Raw genomic sequence first — 21,780 nt, 5'->3', positions numbered from 1 at the left:
TGTCGTCCGTGGCAGAGGTTGATGTGTCAACAAAGGTGTCGTCTGAGGCATAAGTTCATCGTCAAGGTTGTCGTTGCAAAAACCACTGGAGTCAATGATGTGTGCAGGGTTTTGTCATCGCATGTGGTTATACATCACATAGTGAAGAAAGATTGTAAAAGGATTTTTTATATTCTAGACCTAAAATCTTAATCCTACATCTAAGACCTAAAACCTATGCTAAAACACCATTAACCTATGCCTAAGTCCTAACCATGTTCTACATTAAACCTAAGTACAAGCTATAAATCCTAAATCCCTAAACCTATCGCATTCAAACCTAACTCTAAACCCTTTCATTAGCTCTCGGGTTATGTGTATTAATGTAATATTAACAAACATTACAAATAAACAAATCAAATTAAAACACAGTCCCTAACCGCGGGCCTTAACCGCGCGGGGGTACCAAGCCATGTGAGCAGGATTGCGGAGGTTGCGGTTATATGCGCGTAACCGTGGGCCTTAACCGCGTGGGGGTAACCAAGCCATGTGAGCAGGATTGTGGAGGTTACGTGTTATAAACCGTGGGCCACTAACTGTGTCGGAGCCGCCAGGGTTAGCCAAACCGTCAGCAACCTATCACATGCAACCATCTTTGCCAACGGTCAGCTTTACCACTGCCAGATAAACCACAGAATTCGGTGTTCACATGCAACGGTTTCTCCTCCCCGCGGTTAGAAAAACCGTTTGTGGTTCTGGGCTATTCTAAAGTCCAAAAGTGGGGTTTTAGTGTTAATTTGTTTGAAAATTAATTAAAGAACCATGACTAAGCCCTAAGGTGGCCAAAAAATCAAACCAACTCAACCTTGGAGTCAGCACATTCATCCTTGAGTTCAGACCAAGTGGTTTTATGCACCTGCAGGCCTTTTTAAGGCAAATTTTGTCCATGAAGAACATTAGAGTGGAATTTCAATTTTCATGTGCAGGTTCTGGAGGTTAGAGGCAGATTTTGTTTTCTGAGTTTCGGGAGCATTGGGAGTCGGATTTGGAAACCATAAGCGGCATTGGAAAGCTGGTTCAGAGATTTATCTGATGAAAGAGGTTAGTATTGCCTGTGTGAATGTTAAGTCTGACCAAATCACTATGTAATCCACTTCTTCTTTCTCATTCCTAATAAAACAGTTGCCCGTCTTGAAAGCGGACCCGGAGATGTAATCCATTAGGGACGAACTCTGTAATCAATATCGTTGTCTGGTATATCTGTGGTTTTGTTGTTTATGCTTTTTTTTTGCATCTTTCTTATGGTCTATCAACTGTCATAAAGTGTTCTGCTCCAACAGTTTTCCTCTTTTCTGTGCTTTCGTTTTTCATTCAATTCACTAATGGCTAATCAACTCTACATCAATATTTAGTATATGATCATATCAGATCATATAATTTGGTATCAGAGCAAGTTTTCATTTGTAGAGTTGCCATTGAATGTTAACCAGGTCTAAGTTGCAACGAGGAGAAGGAATCCTTGAGCAGATCGATCCAGAGATTGGAAAGCAACGAGTCATTCAGAAATTGACCATGTCAGGATCTGATGCAAGTGAAAACACTAAGACTAAGATGAATGAGGAACAGTTTCAGCAAGTGTTCTTAACTATGGAACTGATGTTGGGAGAATTGTATGAAGACAAGAAGGTGAGAGATGTAGCTTCTTCTTCAAAGGCATCGAAGAAGGACAAAGGTAAAGGGAAGGATGATAAACCTCCTTCACCTCCATCATCTCCATCATCTCCATCATCTCCATCATCTCCATCATCCTCTTCTTCTTCTTCTTCTTCTAGTGCAGAATATGAAATGGATAAGAAACCTAAGAAATCATCTCTTTTGAAACTTGATGTTAAATTTGAGTTACCTGTTTATGATGGCGAAATGAATCTTGAAATGTTAGATAACTGGATAAAGCAGTTAGAAGTGTATCGTCTCATTCAGAACATTTCTAAATATAAAACTAAAATTCAGTTAGCTACACTTAGAATGGGGGGAACAACTTTAATCTGGTGGGAAAGCAAAACTTAGTTAGATGTAAAGAAAACAGGAAAAGTTATCTCTTCATGGTCTAAGTTTTTGAAAGCTCTTAGGAAACAATTATATCCTTTAGGATACATGCAGCAAGCTGTTATTGATTGGTAGCTTCTGAGGCAAGGTAAAGGGAAGAGTGTTCAGGCGTTTACTCAGGAGTTCAGGAAGAAAGCATTGGCGCTTGGTATTTCATTGGATACACAAGAAACTTTGTTAAAATACATTGGTAGTTTAGATTCATATTTGCAACATACTTTATTAATGTTTAATCCTGATGATTTTGATGAGGTGTGTGTTCGAGCTATACATATTGAATCAAGTGCCAGACCATTCAAGTTGTCATCTCAATCATCCAAAGAGATGGAAAACAGAGAATCCAGAGACAGTAAGGGGAACATTTAGAAGAGAAAGAAATCAGTGATCATTCAGAAGGAAAGACCTACTTGTTCTCATTGCCAAAGAATCGGTCATGATGAATCAAAGTGTTGGAAACTTCATCCAGAACTTAAGCCCAAAAAGTTCCTTAAGGCGAAGGATGAAAAGAAGGCCATTGCAGTAGTCCAGCAGGATCTAGGTTCATATTCAAGTGATGAACAGAAAATAACCACCATGGTTACGATAGGTAAAACTTCTGATACTGGTTCAAGTTCGAAACTTAATGTATCTTCTTCAAACATAAATCCTTCACATGAGGATAAACGAGTTGAACTCTTCCACATAAGGATAACTTCTAAGCATACAAAGATTGACACAATGTTCGACAGTGGGTCGCAAGCAAATTTAAAATCTGAACATATAGTTAATCAATTGGGATTGGAAACACGGAATCATCCAAGACCATACCCATTAGGTTGGATTAATAAATCAACTCAGATACATGTCACAAAGGAGAGTCGGTTAAAATTTGCAATTACATCTAAGAACATTGATGAAGTGGAATTAGATGTGGTCCCAGTAGACATTTATGGAGTTGTCTTGGGGAGTCCTTACCTTTATGATGGAGATGCAGTCTTTTACAAAAGAGAACATAAATATCACCTAAAGAAAGAAGGGGTTGACTTTATTGTTAGGGCACATAAAGTCAAATCAAACTTGGATTTAATTGTTTCAAATCAAGTTAAGTAGTTTATAAGTTCAAGTAAATATGTACTCATGGCTATTGAGGAACAACATAAGGTTGATTGTTCAAGATGCGAGATTCAGTTTATAGATCAATTGGTTAAGGTGGTTAATTCTTTTCTAAGAAATCTTATTCATGAACAGGATAAGAAACATGAGATACATTTAATGTCCTACGAACATCTTCTTAAAGACAGAATGAATCTCAATTCATTCATTCAACTGAATTATAGAAGTTATCATCATCAACAGTGTATAGTAGGGAATGGTATGTGTGAGTCTAATCAGAGACTTGTTTCAGATAGTATGTTTATTTTCAGTTTCAGGGGTGTAGGTCAGTATTGGGAAAAGTCAGTGTCACATTTCTTTAGTATTCCATCATCATTTCATGCTTTTAGAAGTAATGAAGCCTCTCTTCAAGTGGAGAGGAAGTCTATAAGTTTTCATGACAAAGCATTTTCAAAAGCAGATCTAAAGTTTCCTTACCAAGGTCTGAAAACTAATGCATTAATTGAAAGTGTAAGTTAATGGAAATATCAGTTAATAGACATAGTGATTCAAGTAACTCAACAATTACTTAGATACTTTCAGAATCAAACTAAGTGTCAGGCAGAAAGAGTCGATTGGGCGGACACAACCAACCTCCCTAGGAGCCTAAGACTCTCTAGTGACAAACAAGACAAACAAGAGCAATCCTTCTCTAAACATGCATTTACTATATGGGAAATCAAGTGTTTAGATCCTACCTGTAGTCCAGCGCTGTTGTAGCAGTCCAGCTCCTCTGATCCGGATGAGCTCCTCCTTCACTTTGAAACCTGCATCCACTAACAAACAAACGATTAAATAGCACTTGATAATCTCATAGAATAAAACATATTTAACACATAGACCAAGGAGTACATGAAACAACTCATAAATAACAAGTTATTGAGAAGAATGGACTTATTTGCATTAATAGGTAACAAAAGGAACAAATACAACATGAGCCTTGGTGTTGTGCAAGTCCCTCCCAGGGTCCATCAAGAGTTCTCCTTTACTTTGACAAAGCTCACCCACTTCCAAATAGAAACAAGCAAAGATGGCAATCTCTCCTCACAAGCTTCTAAATGGGAGTCCTAATTCCTGCAGCATTTACCCTTAGAAATGTATAGCTTCCAACCTCCCCTCCTTCTGGCCCAATGCCTGTATTTATAGTGCTCAAGAGGAAGTTAATCAGGTCCACCATCAATGGGATAATCCCCTCTTTGGATGGGATAGCTCCCTTATTGATGGGATAAGTTCCTCTTTGATAGGGGTACATGAACCATCTGGAGGCGCTCAATACACGTCAAACAACCTTCTAGAATGCTCTAGAAATGACCACAAGTAACTTTTTAAAGATGAAACTTGTGCATTTTGACCTTTACAGGGGGACGCACCTGCCCCTTTACATACAGAGCGTCCAAAGACGCAGTTTTTGTGAACATTGGATGCGTACCCGCAGGTAAGGTTGAGAGAACCTGCGTACCCAGAGATAAATACATTTACAAAGACTTTCTCTCTTTTTGGAGTTTGACATGGAGAGCAGAGGCATAAGACTTGCCTAAGAGGGTAGCATGACTGTTGATAGGGCCATACTAACTGTAAATAGTCATGGTGACATTTTTTAGTGTAACAGATTTCCCCCTAAAGTGCGAAGCCTGACATAGATTAGGGTTTTGTATCATCTAGGAAGGGTGAAGCGCTTTATCATTTCAAGGATTATCTCGTGGAGAGCCCGGTCAGAACCTGCAATTTTCAACACAAAATACATGTATAAGATTATATCATCACTGAGGTAGGCATTCCCATACTCAGATTAAAACTTTAACTAACAGACTAACTACTCTGATACAGGAATGATCTTGTAGTACATCATAATCATAGACTTTTGTAGACACAGTATGGGCGCAGCCATCTGTTTATGATTAGTCTACTTAGATAATGAATACAAAACTCCTTGCAGCCTGAATGGTGGAAACTAGATCCAGGGTCTTCACTTCTACTTCCCGAATTGGTACGATTCTATCCATGTGAATAAATGAGCTGATGTCAAACATGGTAGAAACCACTTGATTACCATTCGATGATGTAAACAGTTAACAAGCGTGAGAGAAACCACCAGTAATGTCAATGGTTCTCAAAGTACCCAGTACAATCCATGAGATGTGAATGAATGAGTTGATGTCGAACATTTCACGGAGTCCTTCGATCGAAAGTCAATGATGTAAACTGACGTCAAAGGCGAGAAACCTGCCATTAATGCATGCAGACTTCAAGGTACTGACGATTTCTAAGTCATCTCTCTAGATAATGTGCTGATGTCGATAGAAAGCGACCCGTTGCAGGCAAGCCCACAACACGAAATCATTGTTCAAGTTGAAGAAATGTTGCTGTAAGGACTGACTCAGGGATGGTCAAATGAATGATAAGTATTTTGCAGATGAAAGTTTTTCTTGCAGACCTCTTGAACACATAATGACACGACAAATGGCTTGGTGATGAATAACTCAAAGTTAATCCCCGGAACCCGGCTAAAGACTTTCAAAGTGGTTTGATCGACTGTGAGGTAAAGATTTCCCATCCCAGGTGAATGAAAAGTGTCGTGTCCAAGAGTGGTAATAAAGTTTCTTCTGAGACAAAAGATAACAAATAGGCTCATTCTTCTATCTTTTCCCCCACCATTTCTGGCAAGTACCTCTTTATTTTTAACAAGCTTGAGGAGGATAACATATGCTTGATTATAAGCTCATCCTTCAGACGAGTCCAACCTAGTTTTGATTCGAACCCTAGGAAGGAGTGGTTCGTTCCTGTTTCTAATTGAACAGGTCCTTTACTGTGAAATTTTAACGAGTCCAGTATAGGAGAAACTCGACGTTTTTCAATTTTAGAGAGTCTGAAAAACTTAAGAAGACTGCAAGTTGAACTTTTTCGTAGATTTGTGTCCCTCAAGCCCGAAAAAGTATAAAATAATACCTGGGGGAACCGCTTGATCTTGCGACCAAGGAGTACTTTCATAATTAGTGCCACTGACCTGAAAAGTAAAAAGTGATCAAGGACACGTCGTTTTATTTCCATATCGAGTTTGAAACGACAAAAACCCGGCAATCTTTTCCTGTTTTTACGGTCAGAAAAGAGCTATAAGGGGACCGTCTTTTAATTCCGTTTTAACGAGTGTAAAAGAAACGCTCGGCAATCTTTTCATGTTTTAGGAGTCAGAAAAGGGCTTAAAAGATGACTCTGATATTTTGGTTCGTGAAAAATGACAATTTTCCCTCTACATCCCTTTGCCCTGCACAAAAACGACAAATTACTCATACCTGTTTAAGATAGGCAAAAATGCATTGACAAATATCCTTCAATGGTGAAAAATGAACAAACCTAGCATTCATTCATCCAAAAAACCTATAAAAAGACTTTTTACCATGTCATTTTTACCATTTTACTGTTGAGGTTGAAAAAAAAAGGGCTTTTGGCAAGAAACTTCCCGTGGTTGCTGCGGAGAATCCGACCGTCAGAATCGAACGCCGTCTCTTCCAGGTATTTTACAACATCCTACTCTTCAATTTCATCCGATTAAAAGTTTGTTTTAGGTTCCAGTTTTGATTTTTGGGGGGTTTTGGGTTTCAAAAAGCGCTCTGCGGGGTACGCAGGTGGCCTTAAGGTAACCTGCGTCCCCCGACTTTTTTCCACACAGGAAAAAGGTCGGGGTACGCAGCCCACCTTCAGGCCAGCTGCGTCCCGACGCTCTGTGTCCTGAACGCGGGGTGCGTCCCCCGCAAAAGGCGGAATTTGAAACCCCAAACTCCACAAAGAACCATTTAAAATTTCCCAAATCAATTCTAATCTTTGTTTGTTGGTGTGTAGGGCACTCACCATGTTGGATTGGAGAGAAAGAGAGCACGAGGACGTTGATTTAGCCGCAATTAATCATCAACCTTCCATTAATGCCTTAAGAGCATGCAGACTATATAAATACTGGGCCATACCTGGCATGAGGGCTCAGGTGAGATTCTTAGAGTGGCTGGTTGAGAGATGGAACATTAATGAGCAATGCTTTTACATCGGAGGGCACCAGCTCGAGATAGAGCCCTCTGATATATACTTTCTCACTGGCTTGCCGAATAGGGGTGAGCAACTCAATCTAGCCGGGACTAGGCCGGGTGGCCAATCCCTTGCTAGTCTCCGGGCAGATTGGTGCACACCCAATGCACACCATGCGAAAGGCGTGGAAATCAAACACATCTCTCTGCGTGAACTCAAAGTTATAGCTTTCACGGTTACTAGAATTTGCTGTGCAACCGCTTTACATATTGCCACCGGGTCCCAAATGCGGATGGCGATTGACTGTTTCCAAGGCACCATTTTCAACTGGTGTGATGCTGTGTCGGCCAATATGAAGGGCCAACTGACTAGGGCAAAGAACGGACAACTAAAGACCTTTGGATATGGGCCTCTAGTTGTGAGCTTTGCCTTAGAGAGAATTCCGATGCTGATCCCTCAGCAACTCACTGTTGAAATCTTGGGTCCTCGGGAGCCAAAGCTGATACGATGGGTTACGGTGATGGCCCGGCATCCTGACGAGGGCGCGGCGGTTGTTCGATTCCCTGATAGTTATTTTCGCTGGTTAGAGGACCAGGTTTTCTCGATTCAGGACTTTCCGTATGCCGGAGTAGATTTTCGAGGTGATCCGGACATGGTTCTTCCACAGGGAGAACAATGGGATGACAGAGGTACTTTATTTCTCACAAGTTTTCAAATTATGTACTTTTTTTGTTTGTTTTTATATATATCGTCTCAAAACTGACAGTAAAAATTTTCAAAATGCAAATGTTGGTCCACGGCGGCCAGCCAACCTCCGGCCTTTTGAGAGGAGACATCCAGTTGCACCGGTACCGGCCCCACAAGACGCGGCTGCAGAGTCACTAGCTGAGTTGGAGCAGGATCTAGAGCGTCTGACGGCGGATATGCCTGAGACTACCATAGATGATATTCCTATCAGACTTCAGCGCTATGTAGTCGCAGTCCCTGGACCGTTTAGGAGATTTTTGTGTAAGGTAGCACGTGCAGTGGTGTCGTATAGGGAGCACCACCAGTGATTGGCTAGTCACTTCTATAGACACATGTGACATTTTTGACTTTTTGTACTTATCATTTTGCCGATCATAAGGTGTTTTTCAACCTATGATCGAAGACGATGTATATTTTTTGGCACACTCCTATCTATATATATATCACTATTACCGGCTTATCTTGTTTAACATATGTGATGAAATGTTTTTTAAATTTACTTGCATGATTATCGTAAATGTCTGTCCAACATTCGAGAAGCAATTGCATCTGCTAATGTATTTAAAGACCTTGGAATATGCTGATATTCAATGTAATCAAATTCACGTTCCAAGAGACGCACTCTCAAAAACAACCTTAATAACACAGGATTTCTAATGGCATATACTCTATTAAGCTGTAATACAACAAGTTCAGAATCTAACCTCACTATCAAACGTCGAATTCCAAATGAAATAGATTCGGATAATAATTCAACCACTGCACTGTATTCTGCAATGTTGTTCGTTGTTTGACCGAGGCTTACCCCATGCATAGAAACTAACTCGTCAAAGGGCGAATAGATAACCCAGGCTGCGGAAGAGATATTCCGTGTACTACGACAAGCACCATCAGCAAATCAGATGTATGTTTGGAGAGGCGTCGACATCTGCAATATCAAGAGTAAAACCAAGATAAGCCAGAATAACGACGAAAAACACACGCTTTAAGCTAAGCACACTGACTAAACTAACAAACACACTAGCTAGAAAGAAAACCTAACCTAACTAAAACTTCTCCATACCCACCATTTAAGCATAATACCTCTTTAGGTAAAGTCCATTTCTGGGTTTACCCAAAGAGTCCCCATCAAAATCTACCAGCTCATAAGCCCCTTTTGCTAGCTTTCGCTTTACAATGTAGGGTCCATGCCACATAGGAACGAATTTTCCAGCACCTAGCTTATCGTTAGCTTGATCATATAATAGCACTAGGTCTCCTTCTGAAAAACTTCGAGGGGTCACATTTCTATCATACTGAGCTTTCATTCGCTTCGCGTGAGTCTCGATTTCCAATGTAGCGTCACGTCGAGTCTCATCTAATTTAGCTAAGTATAATAAACGCTTCTCCTCTTCAGAAGTAGCTGGAAGTAATTCGACAGCCATTTGAAGTGATGGGATTTCGCATTCAATGGGTAACACAGCTTCCAAGCCATAAACTAGCTGGAAAGGAGTGAACCCTGTTGAAGTTTTCACTGAGGTTCGGTATGCCCATAGTGCCGAAAATAACATGTTATGCCAATTCGACCGATGAATACCAATGGTTCGTCGGATCATGATAACGAGAACTTTGTTGATAGACTCAACCAAACCGTTGGCTTGCGGATAATAAGGAGTAGAGCTATCGTGGCGCAAACCAAGCTGGCTTGTAAGCTCAGTCATCATGATGTTTCGAAAATGGCTCCCATGGTCAGTAATGATTGCTTGTGGGACACCAAACCTAGTTATAATATGATTGAATACGAAAACTGCAGGTGTTTTGCCGCTTGCGTCGAATGTAGGCATCGCCTCGGCCCATTTAGTAAAATAATCAACCGCGAGGATGATATACGCATGCCCCCCGGCCGAGTGAGGGTTACAAGTAATAAAATCGATACCCCATTTGGCGAATGGACCAACGACAATTATAGGGTGGAGAGGAGCAGGTGGTGCGCGCATCTTGCGATCAAACACTTGACAGTTGTGGCACTTCCGGACTGCAATGATACAATCCTTAAACATAGATGGCCAGAAGTAGCCAGCGCGCAACACCTTCTGAGCGGTGGCATACCCAGACATATGACCGCCACATGCTCCAGAGTGACAATCATTCAAAACCCTCTCAGCCTCTTCGTGAGTTAAACAACGTCGAAAAACTAAGTCTGCCCCCCGGCGATAAAGTGTATCTCCAATAATCTTGTATTGCTGGGATTGAAACCGAATTTTTCGACGTTCCGACTTTGAAGCTTCAGGCCGAAAGGTTTGGGTTTGGAGATAGATGATTATATCCCCGTACCACGGATCTAAAGTACTGATAAGAAACAACGATTCGTCCGCAATGGACTCCTCTGCCACAGTCTCTGTGTCAGCACGCGGGAAATCACACATCAATTCCACAAAAACTAAGGATTTCTTAGACTTGGACTTCTCGAACTCCAAGTCGAACTCTTGCAGGATCACGATCCATTTAGAGTACTTGCCCCCTAGCAGTTGTTTTGTCAAAATATAAATCATAGGGTTGCAATCCGAAATGACTGTAGTTTTACGGAGAAGAATGTAGTGACGAAAACGCTGGACAGCTTGAACGGCTGCCAGGGCCAATTTCTCCACATGCGAATATTTTAGCTCAGTGGGATTTAATGTCCTGCTAAGATAATATATCACATGTTCCGCTCCGAATTCATCTTCTTGAACTTACACCATTCCAATGGTGGAATGCGAAGCTGCGAGGTATAAGAAGTAGTCCTGGTTGTAGTTGGGAGGATGCAACAACGGTGCATGGGTCAACGCGTGTTTAAGTGCATCAAAAGATTGTTGTGCAATCTCATCCCAAAAGAATTGAGCGTCCTGTTTCAACAACCGTGTAAAACCTTTAGTGACCTCGGCATAGTTTGGAATGAATCGGCGTAAAAAGTTCGCTTTCCCTTGCAAACTTTGGAGTTGGCGCAAACTCGAAGGAGGAGGCAATTTGATGATAGCTTCAACCTTCGAGGGATCGACGCGAATGCCGGCTTTTGAAACAACAAATCCCAGCAATCGACCCGTCTCTATACAGAAAACACACTTGTGGGGATTCAACCAAATTCGATAATGTCTACACCTCATAAAGATTGCTCGTAAGTGGACAAGGTGATCAGCTCGATGTAAAGAATGAGCAGGCAAATCATCGAGATACGGTTGCACAATGTGCTTGATGTCATGAAATGCATAAGACATTGCCCGTTGAAAAGTGGCCCCGACATTCTTAAGCTCAAAAGGTAATTTGCAATAAGCAAATGTCCCCCATGGAAAAATGAATGCCGTCTTTGGTTGGTCGACAGGTAGAATATTGATTTGATTATAGCCCGAAAAACCATCCATAAAGGAAAACATTTCACTTCCGGCACAATCATCAATAATTTGATCGATATAAGGCGTAGGATAGTTGTCTTTTGGACAAGCTCGATTTATATCCCTATAGTCGATACAGATTCTTATTGTTCCTTGTTTCTTGTTGACCGGAACAATATTCGATACCCAATCCGTTAACGGGATCGGATAAATGAAACCTGCTTTCAACAACTTTTCGACTTCTGCTTTAATCGCAGCCGCTTTCCGAGGGTGAATCTGACGCAACCGTTGCCGGACGGGTTTAGCGTCCGGGTAGGTTTTTATTTCATGAACAACAATGGCAGGATCGATTCCCGGCATTTCCTCGTAAGACCAGGCAAACACATCGCGGAATTCTTGGAATAGGGCCTTGTAAGTTTGGATTTCATCTTCTGTACATGAGGCACCTATATGAATGTTCTCCTCAATTCCGAGCTTCACTGAAATATCAATGGGAATAGTACGAGAAATATTCCCTAAATTCAACTCTGAATCAGAATGTTTCGTTGGATTCTGAGCGTCTTTGACATATTCAGCGGTAAAGATAGATGAAAAATCATTTTCAAAAGCATCATCCTTAGGTAAAAACGAAGATCTGTGATGAAGATCTTCCCATGGTAGATCGTCTACACTTAGGATTTCGCGAAGTTGTTCGTCAGATGACACGACTTCGGGAAACGCTATCCGTTCTAAGGTTGATGTGAAAAGTGACTCTTCACTGACCACATTCATTTGGTCGCTTTCGGTTGAACGCGAGTCGGTAAAAGACATGACAGCTTCATAAGCAATTTCATATGGACTCAAAGGCATAGCATCACCGAATGAGTCTATCTTAGATTCAGATGGGACGATCCAAGGATCGTCATAAATAATGTTTTCTGATGTAATCATATGAATTGATGCAAATGAAGGGTCTGCGTTGATTGGAGGGAAAGGAAAAGTTCCCAGTAAACCGGAATCTTTAACTAAACCCACGCCAACGTCCCTATAAGGGATTGTCGTCTTACCGACATGCTGGATACTCTCTGAAGAGGCTGGGTCGGATGAAAAGTATGACAACTGATCAATGGTCACGATATTACCGTTATATGGAAACTTAATCACTATGAAGACCGATGAAACGACTGTTGTCATAGCATATGACCAACTTCAACCTAAAAGAAGGTTGTAGTCTAGAGGGGCATCAACCACTTCCACATCCAGACTAACGGTTTTACCTTCTACCCCTATAGGTAATTCCTGTAGAATACCAAACGGACGGAACCCACGGCCATCAAAGGCCTTAAGGATGGTCGGGGATTGGTTCAACGAAGGAGAACCAAGCGATCTCCAACATTGAATCGACATAATACACATAGAGGCTCCCTCATCAATCACAGTCCGATGAATAGGCCTGTTTTTTACTATCACTGGAATTTGGAAAGCCATTTGATGGGGTAGACGCGGTGTACTATTTTCTAGATCGAAGATTATCAGGTTCGGGTCCTGAACATCAACAGCTCCGATAGCCGACAAAAGTAATTTTCGTTGTGCTGGGCATGATTGCAGCACTTCTAGAGCCGACATTGCTGAGGGTGAAACAACTAAGTCCTCAACGATGTTGTAATTCTGGGCCGCTCTCGCATGTGGATTGAAAGCAGGCCTTCGAAGTACACCCTTGGCGGGCGGTTTGATTACTAAGTCCGGGCTAGGTTTTTCGATCTGTAGTGGATCGGAACCAGGAGCTGAGGTTGACGGAATAGAATGAGAAGATTCTGCTTCCTTACCATCAACAGGAGCTTTACTACCATAATCTTGCGAGCGAGTCGCAATCCTCACATGAGACATCATCAAAATGGGTTCTTCACTGGCAGTCGAGGAAGAACCTATCATCTTGCTTTCCTGCTTTGGAAATGGATCTTTTAACACAGCAGGAGTCGGAGAACCTTTAACTATTTTCACAACCTCGGCCCGATGAGGGCAATCTCGCGTAAAATGATCCTCTTCACAAATAAGACAAGGATATCGAGGTTTGCGCTTTTCGTCATTGGTTTCCAACTTTTTCGTTTTCTCCTTCGGAGCCTTGTCTGCTTTAGCCTTCTTCTTTCCTTTCTTCTTCCCACCATTTTTTGATTTGGCCGTAGATGACTCTACAGCATGAATATCGGCGGAAAGTTCGGGAGAAGACTCTCCTGTCGGGGAATCAGGCAAAGTGATAATGGGAGTAGTTGAAGCCTTGGAAGACTTCTTCTTGCTCTTTGTATTCACAATACCAATCATACCATCAGCGGCATGAGATCCCGAAGGAGCAGCAACGATTTGATTCGACTTTGGAAGATCTGGAATCTTCTCGTGTAACGTACCCGACTGAGTGTAAACTAAGTCAAGGTATTGCGCCTGAGCAATGACTTGCTCCTCAGTAACTACTCCGCCCTTAGCTACATCTTTAGTAATCTTCGGTAATAATGATTTAACGAACCATTCAGCTAAGATTTGGTCCGGGATAAAAACTTTCACTAGCCTTCTTCGACGTCTCCACTCATGAATGTGATCAGAAATATACGTGGACGTTGATTGTTTTAGTGAAGTTAATAACTCCGTGCCGTTATCGTATCTGACCGGCAACTGAAAGTGAGTTAAGAACGAGGTAGCTAACTGGCTAAAATTGTAAAAAGAGGCCCGTGGTAACTCAATGTACCACTTGGCCGCGAGACCACTGAGCGTACGCTGGAAAAGACGTAAACGGATCGAATCATCCGAGATAGAATTTGAAGCACACCAGAGGTGGTAAGTCATCACATGATTGGACGAATCCTCTCCTGACTTACCTTCGAACTTGGGTATATCGCTGGGCAACTTATTTGGCATTGGCGGCCAGAACGGAAGATATTGAATTGGATCGTTCGTTAGGCGCGTCAAGTCTGGTAAATCCAAAGTTGCGATAAACGGTAACTGCCGGTTAGGATCTCTAAAACTCTGCGAAACCAGAGATTCTGGGTTCGATCCCCAGTGGAGTCGCCAATTTGTCAGGCGGAAAGAGTCGATTGGGCGGACACAACCAACCTCCCTAGGAGCCTAAGACTCTCTAGTGACAAACAAGACAAACAAGAGCAATCATTCTCTAAACATGCATTTACTATATGGGAAATCAAGTGTTTAGATCCTACCTGTAGTCCAGTGCTGTTGTAGCAGTCCAGCTCCTCTGATCCGGATGAGCTCCTCCTTCACTTTGAAACCTGCATCCACTAACAAACAAACGATTAAATAACACTTGATAATCTCATAGAATAAAACATATTTAACACATAGACCAAGGAGTACATGAAACAACTCATAAATAACAAGTTATTGAGAAGAATGGACTCATTTGCATTAATAGGTAACAAAAGGAACAAATACAACCTGAGCCTTGGTGTTGTGCAAGTCCCTCCCAGGGTCCATCAAGAGTTCTCCTTTACTTTGACAAAGCTCACCCACTTCCAAATAGAAACAAGCAAAGATGGCAATCTCTCCTCACAAGCTTCTAAATGGGAGTCCTAATTCCTGCAACATTTACCCTTAGAAATGTATAGCTTCCAACCTCCCCTCCTTCTGGCCCAATGCCTGTATTTATAGTGCTCAAGAGGAAGTTAATCAGGTCCACCATCAATGGGATAATCCCCTCTTTGGATGGGATAGCTCCCTTATTGATGGGATAAGTTCCTCTTTCATAGGGGTACATGAACCATCTGGAGGCGCTCAATACACGTCAAACAACCTTCTAGAATGCTCTAGAAATGACCACAAGTAACTTTTTAAAGATGAAACTTGCGCATTTTGACCTTTACAGGGGGACGCACCTGCCCCTTTACATACAGAGCGTCCAAAGACGCAGTTTTTGTGAACATTGGATGCGTACCCGCAGGTAAGGTTGAGAGAACCTGCGTACCCAGAGATAAATACATTTACAAAGACTTTCTCTCTTTTTGGAGTTTGACATGGAGAGCAGAGGCATAAGACTTTGCCTAAGAGGGTAGCATGACTGTTGATAGGGCCATACTAACTGTAAATAGTCATGGTGACATTTTTTAGTGTAACACTAAGTTGCAATAGTGTTTTCATCACAGCTAGATGAGTTATGGGCAGCAAGTTCACTTAGTAATCAGTCAACAAGAAAGTAAATCAAGTCAAGTAATTGATATGAAGTCAAAATCAAAGGAGTCTTTGAATATTTCAGTTATTCCGGAAAGTAGATTGTTAATACCCATCAGATGTATTGAATAAAGTTCTACAAATACCGTTTTCAAAGATGTTTATGAATCACTAATTCATGATTCTTCATGGAAAGAATTCAATTGTCATGTTGATAACAGGTTGTTTACCCATCGTCGCAAATTGAACATACTGCGGATGGAAGAAACGGGTCACCGAATCAAACAATATCATGGTCAGCATCATCAGGGTCATCACATGCAGATGATTGATCAAATGCATTGGTACATCGTCAGGTCAATATGGAAAGGGAGGGAGTTCTATCCTCATCGACTATTTAATTAGTCAAACTTTTGTGGTCCAAAAGCTTTCAAGTGGAGAGGAATGATCCAGGAGGATCCATCGATCCAATTGTACAAATGTTCAAAGTGTTGTCATCAGTGTTCATGGGTGTCGTTCAGTGTCATCGTCGCTTCAGTTCAACTTCAATAGATCGACAATGTTGGTTGTTCAAGTAATGTTCATAGGTTTTCATGGTGTTTAGCGGAGATGGTTTAGCTCCTGGTTGTCGAATTGAGTTCATCGACAGTTCCCTAGGGTTTGGTCGACGACATGTCTTTTTTCGTTTGACAAACATGATTGGTGTTGACATGGTTGTGTCGTCCGTGGCAGAGGTTGATGTGTCGACAAAGGTGTCATTCGAGGAATAAGTTTGTCGTCAAGGTTGTTGTTGCAAAGACAACTGGAGTCGATGATGTGTGCAGGGTTTTGTCGTCACTTGTGGTTTTACGTCACATAGTGACAAAATATTGTAAGAGGATCTTTATATTCTAGACCTAAAATCCTAATCCTACATCTAAGACCTAAAACCTATGCTAGAACACCATTAACCTATGCCTAAGTCCTAACCATGTTCTACATTAAACCTAAGTGCAAGTTATAAATCCTAAATCCCTAAACCTATCACATTCAAACCTAACTCTAAACCCTTTCATTAGCTCTCGGGTTATGTGTATCAATGTACAAATAAACAAATCAAATTAAAACACAATCCCTAACTGCGCGGGGGTACCAAGCCATGTGAGCAGGATTGCGAAGGTTGCGGTTATATGCGCCTAACCGTGGGCCTTAACCGCGCGGGGGGTAACCAAGCCATGTGAGCAGGATTGCGGAGGTTACGTGTTATAAACCGTGGGTCGCTAACTGTGTCGGAGCCGCCAGGGTTAGCCAAACTGTTAGCAACTTGTCACATACAACTATCTCCGCCAATGGTCAGCGGAACCACCTCCAGATAAACCGCAGAATCTGGTGTTCATATGCAATGGTTTCTCCTCCGCACGGTTAGTAAAATCGTTTGCGGTTCTAGGTTATTCTAAAGTCCGAAAGTGGGTTTTTAGTGTTAATTTGTTTGAAAATTAATAAAAGAACCATGACTAAGCCCTAAGGTGGCCAAAAAATCAAACCAACTCAACCTTGGAGTAAGCATATACATCCTTGAGTTCAAACCAAGTGGTTTTATGCACCTGCAGGCCTTTTTAAGGCAGATTTTGTCCATGAAGAACATTAGAGTGGAATTTCAGTTTTCATGTGCAGGTTCTGGAGGTTAGAGGCAGATTTTGTTTTCTGAGTTTCGGGAGCATCGAGAGTCGGATTTGGAAACCATAAGCGGCGTTGGAAAGATGGTTTAGAGAGCTATCTGATGGCAGAGGTCAGAATTGATTGTGTGCAAGTTCAATCTGACCAAATCACTGTGTAATCCACTTCTTCTTTCTCATTCCTAATAAAACGGTCGCCCATCTTGAAAGCAGACCCGGAGACGTAGTCCATTAGGGACGAACTCCGTAATCAATATTGTTGTCTGGTATATCTATGGTTTCTCTGTTTATGCTTCTGTTTTGCATCTTTCTTATGGTCTATCAGCTGTCATAAAGTGTTTTGCTCCAACAGTTTTCCTCATTTTCCGTCCTTTTGGTTTTCATTCAATTCACTAATGGCTAATCAACTCTACATCAATATTTAGTATATGATCATATCATATCCTCTGGGTATGTTTGACTCCGGACACCCTCATCGAGTTCACCTGGGAGCGCCTAGATCTGTTCCAGATGTAGTCATCTAGTTCTGCAGAGAGCGTCCAAAATTGCTATAAATGCTCACACAACTCCTCCTCCCTGCGTCCAAGACTCAAAGATGAGATTTCAATATTTCGAAGATTCCGCTCAATGACAACAATGTTCAACAATATCCAACAATTGACTACAGTTAGTGACAACACATTACAACCATCAGAATGAGGGTTTTGATTATAAGCATGATTAGATCTATTTCATGGATATCATAGTTGTCTTGTTGCATAGATAAAGTTATGGATCATTGTACTCTCTTTTGCTAAATCATTTGATGACGATCTAAGAACAAGAAGGTTTGCAAGGGTTTTCCCCAATAGTGGGTTTTGCTTAGGTCTCGGACCAATCTTGGTGCCTCTATGTGTGCATGCTTTTCTTCTATTGTTCCTTTATGTTCCTCTGCATTAATAATGATGATGTTGTTGTTTCTATATAATTACATATGCTGAAGAATAATGGAGTAGACATGAATAATGGAATGATGATATGAGGTGAACTTAATGTATTAATGAAGCAAAACAATTATCAAAGCAAAGAACAATGCAACCCTATGAAAAAATAACATTCCTCGGACGTAAGAAAACAGGTTAATGACCCAAGACCCAAAAGCATCTGGCATGAGTGAAAGTTTGACCCCTTTTGGACCACCAATGTGTTATTCCAGGGGGTGTGATTTTTCCTTAAATAACGGTAATAAGTTAACCTTCATTTGCGGTTAACAGCGAGAGATAAGTGTCCTCACTGCTCGTTTGACCACTAAATTATGATAAATTTTCTTACCTTCAAAAAATCACTAAATATTAAAATATATTTAACTTTTTCCTCTCTTTAAAATAATTTAATCACTTAAGTTATTAAATGCTTTATAAATCCAACTAAACAAAAGTAAATAAATAAAAGGAAAAAAAATAAAAATAAAAAAATACCCAACCATAGAATCAAATACTTCGTACAAGAACGTGTGGGCTCGTAACAATGATCCAACAAATTAGGGTGTGGACCGTAAACACATCCTCAAGCTGCCAAGCAACATTTAAAACTATATGACTAAATGATTATCGCTTAACTTAATCGAATATACTGTGCCATAAGCTTCAAAATCTTCCCCTCCCTTGCAATAATTTCACTTGCAATTTAACTATTCACTGACAATTTTTTTTAGTTAGTTCACCTTGTCTCATAATTATTTTGTTCACCCACAGTCACATTTTTCGCTGGAGCTTGCGCATATAGTTACAGGTTCTAGTGTGGGCAACTCCGAAGAGCAGGGTTAGTTTGCCATTGATCGTCACAGTTTGCAGTCCGGGCAACCTCGAAAGACGGGGTTCTATTTTTTTCATCAATGGCGACCGTTGTCGTTGGCAGCAAGGGCTCGGCTTTGTCTGCAGAAGCGATTTACAGTGTCGCACACGAACTCTCTAAGCTACAGATAGATTCGTCCGCCTTGGAGAGACTCTTTCAACTATCAGGTAATTCTTCTTCTAAACCAATCGCTCCTACATATGTATATTCAAGCGAGAATCTCACTGAAAATGCGAACGGAAACGGCCCGTATTTAACCTGCGTGGAAGCCAGAGCTGCACTCGTTGTGCTTGTAAACAAGCTGCTGCAAGCCAAGGCTCGAATCCGTCCAGTTATTCCACTCTTTATTGAATATATGTTGAATAATAACGATAATAAAGCTCTGGATTTGCCCCAGTCGGATTCTGAAATTGTCCACGCGGTTGTGGAAGCAATTTACAGATTTAAAGATGATCTCAGGGTCGAGTCTTTTACGAGAATTTCGAAGGAGGATTTCTTTGCCACGGCAGAGGAAATTGAGGTCATGGAGGCTTGTTTTCCGGCTACCATTGGAATTAGCGCGCTCGCCATTTATACTTCGTCAGCCTTGTGTGTAACTGTAGACGCTGTTGCGGGTTTGTCCTGTGAAGCAGTGCAAATTAACACGCAGGCTTTTGATCTAGAGGTTTCAAGCGAGGGCTTTTCAAACAAAGCAGACAACGACGTCGCCAGTGATATGCGCACGCTTTTATTCTGCTCGAAACTGGCAAACCCTAAGAATTTACGGTTTGATGGAGATTCTGCATTTTTTGCTATCCCTTACAATCACGGATGCCTCAGAGAAAATGTTAAATTGTCGCAGAACAAGATTAGGATTGAAGTTAACAGCACAGTATACGGTAAGAAGAAATCCGGCAGTACGCAGGGTTCAGGTGAAGCCGTGCAGCTTCAGGATTTAAAGCAGGCAGTTTTGTCACTTGCCGTTTCGTTGCAAGCGGTCGGAGTGAATAGCTTCAGCAGGGCTGAGCGCAGTGTCAGTGTTTTTAACAGCCTTGACAATGATGTGAAGCTGGATGACCATTTTCTTCGGCAGTTTGAGTACTCAGATGCTTTAAATCATAAAGTGCAATCGATTTTCTCGAAGGTTGTTTCCGAACGTGAGTCGGATGGAGTTCTAGTGGCCAGTGACGTTCTTGCCTTGTTGCAAGAGACGAGACGAATTGTGGCTTGCGAGGCAGTTTGCGCACTCTCTTTGCTCAGTTTGCGTGAAAAGCTTATTGCTGGTGGAATTGCAGAGAAAAGCTTCCCGGGCGAAATTGTTGCCCAGGATGTTGCTGTTAAAGGGAACCGCAATGAAGGGGGAAGCGTAGAGGAAAATGATATGAAGGCACATGAAACTAAGGGGAAGCCGAGAGGTGAAAAGAAGAAGAAAGGGAGCCAAGAAATTGGTTTGGGGAAGGGAACTGCTATTGTCAGGAAGATCATTGTTCAAATTATTCAAAAGAGATTACACCTAGGAAATACACCTACTTGGGTTTATTTGTCACCGGATGAATGGGCAAAGGAACTGGATTTGTTACTCGATCTAAAAGACTCAGAACTTCAGATGCTATTAGAGACTATGAAGACAATTTTAGAAAGCAATGAAACTAGAAGATTACCTAAAATTCCCAAGGTTTGTGACTGTTGTTTTTGTTTGATAAGTAAATATTTTTCTATCGACAAAGTATACGGAGCTATATAACTGTGCAACATATGAAGTTTTCCTCAGAAATCTCGATATTTGATCCTCACAGTCTCTGTCATTAAGACCAATAGTTACATGAAATCATTGAATCTGCTTGTTTTAGTTCATGGAAAATCTCTAGCCTATTCTCTCATCAAATTAAAATGCTGGCTTTCCAGTTTCCACTAGTAAGGAGGAGGTTCTTAAAATGCTAGCCTGACTATTAATGTTTTTATAAGGAAAGTCATGAAATATAAAACCATAATACTTATCTAGATTGGTCATGAAGTCAGTTGATTTGGTGGACATACTCTGACATTTATGTGCTTCTCATTGGTCTCCATTGTTTTGGTTGTGGTTCGTCTCCATCTGCTTCTTAATTCTGAGCATTTTGAGAGTGAACTCTGGGATTATACCGTGGACTTCCAGTTGTTGCTTTAGCTTAGCCACTTGTTTTGTCAACCTTTGTTCTGCTGCTGCAAACCCCTCTATATAATCCTCTGCTATGCCTGCAATGACCTCTTTAACATGCAGTTGCATTCCCTCTGCTGTCTTATAGATGTTTCTTTTGGCCATTGTGTCTCCCTGTGCAAAGAACCATGGCTAGGTTTGTGACTACTGTCGATAGTCAAATGGTATCTGTTTTTACTTAAAAACTTCAGTTCAATCTTATAGTATTTAAGTCCTAGAAGCTTGACTCTGCAAGTTTTTTAGCTTCATTATTGGTAAATTGTATTTTATGATGCTTGAATGTTGTATTATCAATGTAATGAAATCTCTCTCTTTAAATCTCTTGGAGGTTCAGGGTTCTCATATTGGTCATATTTTTATTTTCATTTCTCAATCTCAGAGAAAGTACTCGAATTTTTTGTCTAGCAGTTTGACTTTGCATGAAGGTTTATTATCTCCATGATTTGTATTGTTTGCTTTTTAAATGCTTGTGAAACTTGTTTGAACTGTTTGTAGTACTTATTTTCTTTATTGCAGCTTAAGTTATTTCATCCTGAAATTATTGTTTTTCAATTGAGTAATATAAGAGTATTCTTATGCAGAGGGGTTCTTCCATGAGCTATGTAATGATATTGTCTCTAAATGGTGTACTTGTTGTGGGACA

At 41.1% G+C, this 21,780-nt stretch overlaps 1 protein-coding gene across 1 annotated transcript in view; it reads left to right on the top strand.

Annotated features, from left to right (window-relative positions):
• Positions 1-18,788: 18,788 nt before the first annotated feature.
• LOC149211590 (Class II aaRS and biotin synthetases superfamily protein) overlaps positions 18,789-21,780 on the top strand; it is a 91,282-nt gene continuing 88,290 nt past the window's right edge. The window contains exon 1 of the mRNA XM_089391547.1: positions 18,789-20,615. Coding sequence (XP_089247673.1) covers positions 19,002-20,615 — 1,614 coding nt within the window. The 5' untranslated portion in view covers positions 18,789-19,001. The remainder of the gene's footprint in view (positions 20,616-21,780) is intronic.

The sequence above is a fragment of the Pinus tabuliformis genome, chromosome 1_1 (genome assembly GCF_031772625.1).
Source record: "Pinus tabuliformis cultivar Carrire ecotype Pingquan chromosome 1_1, CPIR1, whole genome shotgun sequence".
NCBI classification, from domain to species: domain Eukaryota; kingdom Viridiplantae; phylum Streptophyta; class Pinopsida; order Pinales; family Pinaceae; genus Pinus; species Pinus tabuliformis.
The sequence above is the reverse complement of the archived record's forward strand: the minus strand, read 5'-3'. Positions and strand labels throughout refer to the sequence as shown.